General features: G+C 52.0%; 1 protein-coding gene across 1 annotated transcript in view; it reads right to left on the bottom strand.

Moving 5' to 3' along the window:
- The window catches only part of Cdh22 (cadherin 22), a 122,181-nt gene that overhangs the window by 43,584 nt on the left and 66,510 nt on the right, over positions 1 to 12,087 (bottom strand). Inside the window, exon 4 of the mRNA XM_028769733.1 lies at positions 1,417 to 1,536. Within this exon, the coding sequence (XP_028625566.1) occupies positions 1,417 to 1,536 (120 nt within the window). The remainder of the gene's footprint in view (positions 1 to 1,416; positions 1,537 to 12,087) is intronic.

Genomic DNA, 12,087 nt, shown 5'->3' with positions numbered 1-12,087 from the left:
GCTTTTTACAAGGAGGCAAGAATAATGAAGATATTATGTGTAAAAGAACACAATTAAACTGAGCTCATGGACTAGACTCCTCCCTCTCCTCCCCAAACCAAACCAAACAAACACATGAACAAAAACCCAAAGCCCAATCCATCACACACGCCCACACACACTGTCCTTAGATTCAACCTGAGCTCCTGAGCACTGCCAGCCTGGACATGTGCAGCCTCATCTCCCACCCGTAGCTTTCACCTGTGCCATGCCCTCTCCCTGGGTGCCTTCCCTCACCTCTCCATCTGATGTCTTGTTGTTGGGTACTTCAAATCCTAAGTGTCCCAGAAAATGCTACCCCTTCAGTTCCGAGGACCGCACATGGTAGCTGATAGCCCTCCCATCTTCCTCTTATCTCAGGGGTAGTGAGAACGTTCTGCAGGATCATGGTCAGCAGCTCTCCCAGCTGTGTGACCTCAGCTTAGTCATCTGCCTCTCTGAGCCTCCATCTGCACTGGTACTCTCCCAGGGATCTCAGAGAATCATTAGGATCTAAGCTCAGGATTAGTGAGGAGGGGGATGGTGGGTGCATCACTGTTGCTCGGTAGAGCCTATGCGTGTGAGGGGTGTACCGGCTGGTTTTGTGTGTCAACTTGACACAAGCTGGAGTTATTACAGAGAAAGGAGCCTCCCTTGAGGAAATGCCTCCATGAGATCCAGCTGTAAGGCATTTTCTCAATTAGTGATCAAGGTGGGAGGGCCCCTTGTGGGTGGCATCATCCCTGGGCTAGTAGTCCTGGGTTCTATAAGAAAGTAAGCTGAGCAAGCCAGGGGAAGCAAGCCGGTAAGTAACATCCCTCTATGGCCTCTGCATCAGCTCCTGCCTCCAGGTTTCTGCCCTGTGTGAGTTCCTGTCCTGACTTCCTTTGGTGATGAACAGCATTGTGGAAGTGTAAGCTGAATAAACCCTTTCCTCCCCAACTCGCTTCTTGGTCATGATGTTTGTATAGGAATAGAAACCCTGACTAAGACAAGGGGTAAATAAGGAAGTGTCACTTCATCTTTCTGTCAGATCAACACCTGCCATGGAAGCACAGCCTAATACCTGCTTAAAACCAGCTCCTCCCAGAACACTCTTGTGATTCCATAACACACTGGAATCTGTTTAGTCCCAAGGACAAGGGACCAAGTTTAGACACATGAGGTACTTACAGGGTATAGACAGCTGTGCCTCCTGCCTTTCCTTCTTAGTCCTTTTCTTTCAGGAGACACCACCCACCTTTCCCTGCTCTCTCTTCTTCTTGTGTGGCCGCCCACCTCCTCACAACCCCAGAGACATGCTCTGTGCTTCCTCAGCATTGCTGGGTCAGGGAGCTCAGTGGCCTGCCTGGGCAATGCATCTCTGGCCCCGCCCCCTGTCCCAGCCCCACCCCTCACCTGTCTTGGGGTCCACTGTGAAGTGGTGCTCGCCGTCCAGCACACTGTACACCAGCCGGGCACTGCTGCCGTAAGTGGGGTCATCTGCATCAGAGGCCATCACCTGCATCACGGACGTGCCTGGGCCCGGGGGACCAAGCAAGACAATGGTCATACAGCGGTCACCTGAAACTTTGCAGCCCTGTCCCCTCCCTGTCTTCAGGAAGCCATGAGAATAGGAGACCCTTTGGGGATAGAGGTCACTGGGCGCACACTTCACAGCCCTACTCTCAAACCAAGGTCCAGCCTGCTTCCTGACCCAGGGCCTTCCTAGGGATACAGGCGGCCATGGATTCATCTCTGGATTCAAATGTCCCTTGGTTCCCAGATGTAGGGCCAGCAAAGGAGTCTCAGTTTCTCCTCCAAAATGGGCAGAATGCCAGTCCTTGGTCTGCAGGGCAAGTGGGAGAATAGATTTGATATTCCCAGTACCATGCAGCTAAGGGCAGTCCCTCAAAGGCAGACGCGGGGATAACAGTCATTATATAGTTATGAGGCACAGTCAGAGCTGGGACTAGAAAGCAGGCCCTTGGGGGCTTTTAGTCACTCCAGCCCCTCTGGATTCATTTTGGACCCTGCCACCTGTCTTCCATCTATCTCTGCAGCAGCAGAGGGAACAGAAGCACAATCAAGCTCACTAGGCCTCAGACGCTGGCATCTCCTGGCCCCCAGGCAGGAGGATAACAGTGGCCAGCTTCCCTTTGGAAAGTGGTTAGCAGTAGGCCATGGTGCCCTCTTGCCCCTCCCCCTGATGCCCAGACAGTGCTGCCCCCTCCCCACAAGCCACACACGCTTCTCCTCATGCTCTGCACGTAGGCTGCTGGGGAGAAGCATAAATTGGATAAAAGTCCATCAAACAGCGGCAATTAAGTTATTGATTTTCGACGCTGCCTCATTAAACTGGGAGCTTCTCCTGGCCTGTCCCAGAGATGGCTCTAATTTGACATCATGTTCAATTTGACGAAAGCAGGGCTTGGGACGTGAGACTGGACCGGTGGGGGGAGGGGCAGATTGAAGGTCTATGGGAACCTTTCTAGAAAAAAAAAGGGTGTGTGTGTGTGTGTGTGTGTGTGTGTATGTGTGTGTGTATGTGTGTGTTGCGGGGGAGATGGAAGATTCAGAGAGAGTTTGGGGGGCTCAGGAAAAGACCCAAAGGGGAAGATCCTGAGATCCTACATCTGGGTGATGTCCTCAGCTGGATGTCCTGCTGGGGACCTGGGTGAGACCCTCCTGGGGCTGAGCTAGGCTCTCTGGGCCAGCAAGCAGCCTGCTGGGAGGTGAGGGCAGTTCACTGCTTGGCTAATGAGGGAGTCTGTAAGTGCCAGTACAGCAATTCTGCTGAGCCCAGCCTGCTGCCCGCCTCTCCCGCCTCCAGCCTGGGGCCCTCCATCATTCCAGACAGACACATGTATTTATTTTTCCTCTCCCTTGCATTTCTCATTTTCCTCTCTGGGTCCCCCCCTCCCAGCCTCTGGAGCCTCCTGAGCAGGCCCTGCAAACACCCCTCTTTGTTGGCTACAGCTCCATGCCAGGCACACCTGAGTTGCCCTGAGAAGGTGAGGAGAGAGGGCAACCCATTCCCTACGATGCTGATGATCGTGGGTTGCCAACTCAGGGCCAAACACACAGCTCCTGTTGCAGAAGAAGGAAATAACGGATCCCTGCTGAGCACCTACTGTATACCTAAGACACAGCCTCTTAGTCCACCACTAGTCCATACAGCCTCTCAGAGGTACACAGTGGACCTCTGAAATACATTACAGGTGAGGAAATGGGCCAGACGGGAAAGGTTTGTTTGAGTGTACACGGAGAGGACATGGTGGGATTTGAACACATGACTACATGGCCAGAGTCCTTTTGGGGACTTGTGTCAGCACAGGCGCAATGAAGGGCACTTCTGGGGAAGTGGCCTGGTGTGCTGAGCCATAACCACTGCAGACCTTGATCTGAGACATGCCACAAGCTCCCTTGTGCCTGGACACTCCTGTAAGCTCCCTAGATCATGCTGAGAAGCCTTTTGTTTCAGAACCAAGAACAGCGCCCAGCAGCTATAAGAACCTGATGGCTGCAGGTGGCAGTCTCAGGAGGCCCCGCTGCTGGGTACAGTGCATCCAGACCTCCCTCACAGAGGCACTGGGGTGGGAGAGGATACATGAAGTGTCAGGCTCACGATGGGTGCTCGGTAAATAGAGCTGGTGTAACTGTTAGGAGGCACAGTCTCTCTGCCTCTTCCCTGCCTGTTCCTTCCCATCCCACAGGCAAGTCACAGTGCTGGGCTGAGTGACTCCCTGGGGACATGGCTGAGCACACGCTCTCTCTCTCTCCCTGACTGCATCTCAGGGATTCCCTCCGGGATGCTCGAATCATTTCCCCAATCTGGGATTCTTTATGGCAGCCATTACAGTTAATGCCAACACGTGGGGATGGTGAAGGGTCAGTGATTCACCACGGCCCCCCAGGCCCTGAAGAAATGGCTTTCTTAGGGGACACAGCCCCTCCCCAGCAGTCAGAAGCTCCCAGAATTGGCAGACAGAAGGGTGCCAGGCTGGAGGCAGCTGTGAGATCACCCCGGCGTTGTCCTCTAGGTCAGCTGCCATGGCTTCTGCCTAGCAGCTCATGATGTATGATCAACACTTCCCCTGTCCTCATGCTAAGCCTGTGACACAGATGCAGGGGTTGATGGGAACAAGTCTTGCTTTCTGGCTTTTGTGTAAGCACTCACGCAACGGCTAGACATCAAGCCACCAATGTGGTCTCAAATGACCCACAGGATCTAAAAGTCCACGTGCAGCTCTCATGAGTGGAAACGCACGGCTGGGTATCATTGCTCAACAACAGTGATGGCATTACATATATGGAATAACCACTTCATATCACATACATACACTTTACATACACCATCGCATGAGAGCTACACAGAAGCCTTGCACTCAGATTGGTTAAGATTTCCAGAGTCAGATTACTAACACCCGTGATCCCAGAATTCAGGGTACAGTGATGGGAAGTTACCATAAATTTGAGATCAGGCTGGGCTACAGGGTGAGGTCCTATCTCAAGAAACAAACAAAAATATCCACTTTGCAGATGAGAAGCCTGAGGCTGAGCTGGGCAATAAACCTCTTTATCTCTTAGTGTCTTGGGCTCCTTCCTCATTTGTGAGGCAGAAATTAAGAGTACCTGCTGCCTGGTTGGATCCCGTTAGAATGCAGAGTCCCGAGATCAGCACCAAGGACAGTACCCACCACGTTCAACCGGCCTGGTGGTCAGTGAGGCAGGATCTCAGTGCGCGGTGGATCTGGTGTCAAAACTAACATGCCCTGCCTTCCAGATAGAAGGAGGGGATTGACTGGGGTTGATTTAAATTAGTGACTGAAAGGGGAGGGGACTCTGAGAAAGTACAGGGAGGGAGAGGAGAGCAAGCAAGGCAGGGATGGGATCCGGTTCCTCATAGAAGGGGCTGGGGAGATGAGACAGGAGGAAGGGCTGCTGTCTAGGGTTCTGCCTGGTCCCCCTGCTTGAACACCTCTTAAGAGCCTGAGTTAACTGGACTAGGAACGGCTTGATTCTTGGGTAAACGGGATCTCGGGGCTCAGGCATCCATGCAGAATGTTAAATATGGGAAGTCTGGTCCTTAGAGAGCACAGACTCTGACGGTGCTCAGTCTGGTCACACATTAGAATCCTCTGGGAGTTTTAAAATAAAACTGACATGAGTCTCCTTCCTGACCAATTAAATAGGACTCCGCGGGTTGAGCCCAGGCAAGGGGATTTTTTTTTTAAATATAAGTTCCCTACAGGGCTCAGAATGGATGCAGTGTGGACCTGGCCCCTGACTGGACCAGTAAGGAAATGGAGTAACAGACGTGTTCAATGCTATCCTGAGGTAATTTCTCCACTACACGGTAGGAAGTGATTCCAACCCAGATCTTCCTGGCCAGGATGTCACCCTCCAGACACGCTAGACCTGCATTGAAGGGGACATCAAGAAGAGCAAGCCTGCCATGTGCTGCCCTAGGTCCTTAAAGCTCCTCACAGCTGAGAACAGTGTGAGACATTCTTCTAAGAGGTCCCTCCCACTTCCAGGGAGTGTAGGTAGCCCTCCCCCCATCACAATCCTGGGTCACATCCCAGTGTGTCCTCACCTCACTCTGGAACGAGCCAGTCTTCCCTTTGATTGGCCTGTTTCCCTGTGTAATCTGAGACTCCCTGGAGCTTAGAGATGATGGATTTAAGAGGCCTACGGGCCAGATATGTAACATGTACATCATTGGAACTCATTTTCAGTTCTCTGGATAGTCAGGAGGCACTTAGGGCTATGTCCTTGGCCCCGAGTCGGAGACTCCTGGACACCAACACCAGCGAGAGGAGACTTGCCTGCTACTCATCCCTGATTTATCCAGGTGGTTCTGATGTCATCCATCCTGTCTGGTCTCTTAACACAGGCTATCCATGGGGTACAGGAAGCCGCAGCCGGCTCCTGGAGGAGGCGATGCAGTGTGGGGTGAAGCTGGAAGGCCACAGAAGTAAACTCTTACTCCAGCCTTTTCCAAGGTCCCACCTGAGGCTGCAGGACCCCCACCCCAGAGGTTCATAAATCTGTAGAGTCAATAGTATTTTGTCCCTCCTGCATCTAGGATGTGGAGGACCCCCCCCCCCCGTAATGAGATTAATGAGATTAAGTGCTTTGGCAAAGCTCAGAGTCCTTCCCTGGCTGAGAGACCAAGTGTCATTATGAAGATGTTTCTAATTGTCTGCCTTTACCTCCCATGCTGCCCTGCTGGGCCTGGGGACACCCTGGGCTTCTCCAACATTTATAAAAACAGATTCCCACCCCCTGCTGCTGCCAGTGCAGTGTGGAATGCTTTCTATTAAAATTTAAAAACCACTTGTCGAGTCCCTGGGAACACTCAGATTATGAAGGAAACAAGCCCCTTCTCCAAATCCGCCCTCCTACCTCCTCCCAGCTCCCTCCTGGACCATCACTTACAATGTGGGCTGGCTGGGCTGGGCTTGACCTTGCTTCTAGCTGCCCAGCCAGGGCGCTCTAATGTAGATGAATGATCCACAGGAGAGGTGGGCTTCAAGGGAAGGGGAGGTGGCAGGACAGGGAAGGAGGCCAGTCCAGAGACCAGCACCAGGGGAGGTAACACAGAAGAGGAGGGGCAGGAAAGTGGGTCAGGGTGGAGAGATGAGGGATAGATACTTGGGGACAGAAAGTGGGGCAGTTACTATGGCAGAAAGAGGTAGAAATCAGAAACGTAGCAAGCTAGAATCACGGAATGAAGACGGTACCGCACAGAAAACTGGCCATGAGGCAGTGCATGGGGCAGAAGGGTGAGGTCTGGCCTTAAGAGATGAGCAAGCCTTTTGAAGAGGCTTTGAACACTCTTCTGTCACTCTGTATCTTTCCTTATGGATCCCAGCCACATTCTTGACCCTGGGTGTGTATCTAATGTTCACCCCCAAAGGGCTTTCCTGATACCCTACATTAAAGCCCACACGATCTTCTGTTCTCTCAGCACTCACATGAGGTCATACTCATGGAGTCCAGTGAGTGACCTTGTGTGTTTGGGACGCAGCTAATGTCTGCATCAGCAACAATAGTCTGGCCAATGGCAGAAGGCAATGTGGTAAAGGGGGAGGGGCAGAGGTTGATGTAGAGTATCTTCTCTTATCTCTAGAGACCGGGTCTCTCATAGGACCTGGAGCTCACCAAGTCAGCTAGAGGAGCTGGCTAGCATGCCATGGGGACACTCCAGTCTCTGCAGTCCTTAGGACCTGGGAGGCACAATGCTGCTTCTGGCTGGGTGCTGAGGATCTAAACTCAGGTCTCCATGTTTGCAGGACAAGCACTTTACCCACCTCCTCAACCTATAAACATCTTTGCCTGTAATTTAGCTGCATTCATTCACTTGATAGCACTGTGTTAGGCCCCTGAGGGCAGGTTAGTGGCTCCATCAGCTTGGCACTGGGTGCCATGCTGGCTCAGAGCCTAGCACAGAGCGAGTACTTACTCTTGGACGGATTGTTTTTCTCTTTATTTAGTTACTTTTACTTTTAAATCTTATTCATTTTTTATGTGTAGGGTGTGTGTTTGGGGGGTGTGTTGTGTCATGGCATGCATGTGTGTGGAGGTCAGAGGACAACTTTGTGGAGCTGGTTTTCTTTTTCTGTCTTTACACAGTTCCCAGAGCTTGGGTCATTAGGCCTCTGTAGCCGGTACTTTACCTGCTGGGCCATCCTGCCAGCTTTGACTAGCTTGTTGCGGGAAGAGACAAAGTGAGCATAGGCTTGCTCTTCCCTGTCCAGATTACCTGGGATCCCTGGGGGCGACTCCAAAGGGCCAGGGCCCGCTGCCACCTGTCCCCACCAGAAGCATCCCATCCTTTTGTCCCTCCAGCGGGGAAGCCAGAGCTGGCGCTGTTGCTAGGCAAGAGGGTGTAGCACATATAGATCTTCCTGGACTTTAATTAAAAACATCTTTAGAAGTCGTCGTCTCTGCCGAGGCCGGCGATTGATTCCTGGCCTGGGCCCTAGGGCTGCTGAGCCACTCTCTCTGGCTGCAGATGGGACAGTCAGAGACTCCCCGCTTACTGGCTTACTGTTTGCTGTCTTCAGCAAATGATACCCCCGGGAACCACCCTCTTTTCCTTTCAGCTACCCCCCAACCCCCCGCCCCTTCAAGTCCTAGATTTGGGAAACAGGCCGCACGCTTTTACATTTTTATTTCTGCTCTTCGGCCTTGGTTCCCTTTGCTGCAAAATGGGGGTGTCAGCACTTAAGAGAGAGCCCACAAAGAGGGTGAGGTGAGATTAGGGGTGTGAGAGAGATTTCGAGCTGTCAAGTACTTCCCAAGGAAGGGTCGCGACTGTCCCCTGAAGAAAGCTGAGGATGTTGCTTTCAGGGACGTCAGAGTTCTGGTTTCCAAGGTCTGTCTCAGCTTTGACTACAGAGCCTCAGACAACTCACTTGTCTCTTGTTGCATTTACTTCCCAGTCGGCAGAATGAAGACAGTAACACCTGCCCTCCTTATTCCCGGGATTGGAGGATAAAGGCAAATCGCTCTGTGAAAGCAGTGTTAGCTGATAGCTATTATTTACTGAATATCCCAAGAAGTGCGGGCTGTACTGCAAAACAGGTTCCATCTACTCATTAGAGATGCAGCTCACAGGGAACTGGAGCCAAGGGAACGGGACTGTGGCAGGGGCCTGCAACATCCACACTCGGTTGAGCCCCAACCCTGTGATCCAGCCACACCACTGCTACCGTGTGGTACACTATGTCCCCAGCCCCACCTTACAGCAGACATCACTAATCTATTGTGGCACTCCTTTCTGTTGAGCCCAAATGAAACCTTCAGACTCTCTAGTCGTTACCAATTGATCGAGGCCGCTGCAGATGAAGGTGTGACTCAGTCCTATTCTGAGGTTGGGATGGTGTCCTGTTTATCTGTGCACCGTGACCCTTCACACGCAGTGTGCAGTGTGTGAAATGGGTACCAGGAATCCCAAGGGTCTGCTCAGTTTCTATCTGTGGGTCTCAATACAAAGTAACCCCCAGCAAACATTCTCAATGCCCTTGTCCTCGGTGACTTGATACAGGGCTCTCAGAGTCAAGTAACCTGGATGCCATGCATATAGTGGGCGCTAATAAATGCTGGCAGACTTCAATGTTCTTTGCATTTTCTGCAGTACACAGAATGAAACGGCAGCTAATAAACACAGATTGAATCGAGGCTTTATGCTTTCTTCTTTCTTTTTTTGAGAAAGGGTTTCTCTGTGTAGCCCTGGCTATCCTGGAATTGACCCTGTAGACCAGGCTGGCCTTGAACTCAGATCCGTCTGCCTCTGCCTCCCAAGTGCTGCCATTTAAGGTGTACACCAACACTGCCTAGCTGAGGGGCTGTGTTTTCTGTGGTGCCAAGCACAGTATTTTGCATACAGTTGGCATCGATGATTGGAGAAGTGGAGTTGGGTCTGGAAACCGTGGAAGACTCCTGTATCCTGGAAGATGCAGGACTCCTCTCACTGTATCTAGGCCAGGTTGTGACACGCTAGGGGAGGCACCCGGGGCTCCTTACACTGAAAGACCACAGAGGTAAGCACTTCTCTGCCCAGACTCACTGCTTGTCAACTTCATGAAGCCCCAAGCTTTTGTCCCTTCCTCTCCTGCCATGGTTCTAGGAGAGTATTCAGACTCATCCAGGTGTCCCCAGCATTTCCACCTGTGTTTATGGAGGACACCCCAGTCCTAACCAGACCGAGGATGAACTTACTCCTCCTTCCAAGGCAGCTCCAATACTGAGCTGCTCAGAGCTCACGCAGGGGTGCACTGACCCCGTGGGCTCTGCTCTGAAATAATACAATGGCATTCTTCTTTCCCATTGTCCCTTACCTGTCCAGCTGGTACCCCCTCTCACCTCCCTCTTTCTGCCCTTGGTCTGTATATATCAACACAAGCTAGGCCATTTTTAAAAAGTATGCATTGGGTCTTATCAAATCTCCGCCTACATCTCACTCAGCCAGCACCAAAAGCCTTCCAGCAGAAACCAAATCCTAGCTCCTTCAGCTTAAGACCTGTTTACGGAGGTACCCAAGCTCTGCCACCCTCCCCATCTCTTCTTGCAGCAATCGGAGCACAGCCTATCCTAGGGTCTTGGCACCCATAACTCCCTGCACCTGAAATATTCTTTGACTGTGGTTTGAGTTCAAGTGTGGTACCCAACCTAGCAGCAGCTCCTGGGAGTTTGCTATCACGTCTCACAGTCAGAACTGCTGGATTGGAAACTCTGGGGGTGTGGCTGAGGTGGAGCTCTGTGATGGAGAGCTTACCTAGCGTGCATGAGCTGAGTTTGATCTCCAGCACTGCAAAGAAAGGAGCCCTGGGGGGATAGATTCGGCAACCTGTGTTAACTAGCTCTCTAGGTAATTTGGGTTGGAAAACCCTGCTTGGTGCTGCTCTTTCCTTCAGTTCCCTTCTTTCAGTATGTGATTCAACACTCTCATAAAAAAGGAAGTTTCCGGCTCTGTGGATAAGAAGGCGCTTGCTGTGCAAATGTGGGGGACCTGAGTTCTAATCCCCAGACCCATATAAAGCCGGATGAGATAGTGCCCTTTTGTTGTCCCTGTGTGCCTATAGTGAGATGAGGGATGGAGAGAGAATCATCCGGAAGCTTACAAACCAGCCAGCCTGGCCACACAGAGACAAACAAAAGACAAGCTCTACAGCAAGGACCAACCCTGGAGGATCACCTCTGACCTTCACGCATGCTTAGTGTCATGTGCACACCCACACTCACATACTCGAACACGCACACACATACACAGACACCCTAACATACATCAAAAAAGGGGGAGAATTTCTACCAAATTCTAGCCAGTCTGGTTCCCATCAGTCCCTCACTGTGTGGGCCGCCTGATGATCACCAATGCGGGCCACAGTGCCTGTGCCTGAGGCACGAAGCACCCCCGATGCTCACAAGTAACTCTGACCCCTGGGGGAGGACAGGGGCTCGCTCAAGGTCAAGGAGGTGTTGGGCCTGCCAACTGTCTGTTGAGGACTTGCTTCTCTGCACCGGCCCCAGTGTGGGCTGGCATGCTCCCCCCCCCTCAGAAGCTTGGTTCAATGGCCCCGGGCGTACTTTCCTTCTCTTTTAAGCTCTGAGTGGTTTAATTTGCGAGCACAGCTGCCTTTCATGTCGCAAGCTGCGTCCCTGTTCCCTCTGATCTCGGAAGCTGCCCGATCCACTGCCGCTTGTCAGCCCCGCCCTGCTCAGCCCTGATCAGGAGGTTCAGTTAATTGTGACTGATTTTCAAAGCCGCCTGGAGTCTCCATGAGCACCCAGTGCCGGATCTGCTTCTTCAAAAAGTTACTCAAATAAAATCAACTAATTTAATTTTTGCCTTTTCCCGCCCCCTCCTCGGTTCCCCAGCTTGTCCAAAGTGAGTCACCCTGCCTGCCTTTCTTCTGAGTGCTATGTCAGTTCAGGCTGGGACTCAGGCCAGTGCCTCCTACACTCTGGGACCTGGGATGCACTCTTGTCCTCCTCTCGGAGTTCAGCCTTCCGATCTGTGCAACAAGGACCCTTGCCTCTCCGACAACCTGAAGGCAATGGCAGGGTCAGTTCCAGCATTCACTGGCTTCAGGACCCCGACGCACTATCTCTTGCCTCTGGGACCTGGTGCTCCCCCTTGTTCAGTGAGGTGCTGATAACAGCTCTGTCATGTTAGTCAGTGAGGGTGAGGTAGGGATCGCCCACTGAGCCACCTTGGCAAATGTGGCCTGCTCCTTCCGTGAGACCCAGACCCAGCCTTCCTCTGCAGTATGGTAGACAGAACCTTCTTAAGTCTTTCTTGAAAGTCACTCAGATGTAACACCGGTTTCCTTTCCTAGCATCAGTTCTCTCAAGCTTTCGGGTCTTTTCTATGGGAGAGCATGCAGATTGGGGAGACAGCTAAGTGGGCAGACGCACTGGCTACGCAACCCTGGTGACCGGAATTTAAGCCATGGACCAACATGGGATCAGGATGTGGTAGCTGTGGTAGCACACATGTGTAATCCAATAGCACACATGTGTAATCCAATACCACACGAGTGTAATCCAATAGCACACATGTGTAATCCAATAGCACAC

Source organism: Grammomys surdaster, unplaced genomic scaffold (assembly GCF_004785775.1).
Source record: "Grammomys surdaster isolate TR1022 unplaced genomic scaffold, NIH_TR_1.0 193, whole genome shotgun sequence".
Lineage (NCBI taxonomy): Eukaryota > Metazoa > Chordata > Mammalia > Rodentia > Muridae > Grammomys > Grammomys surdaster.
This window is presented reverse-complemented; position numbering and strand designations above follow the sequence as displayed.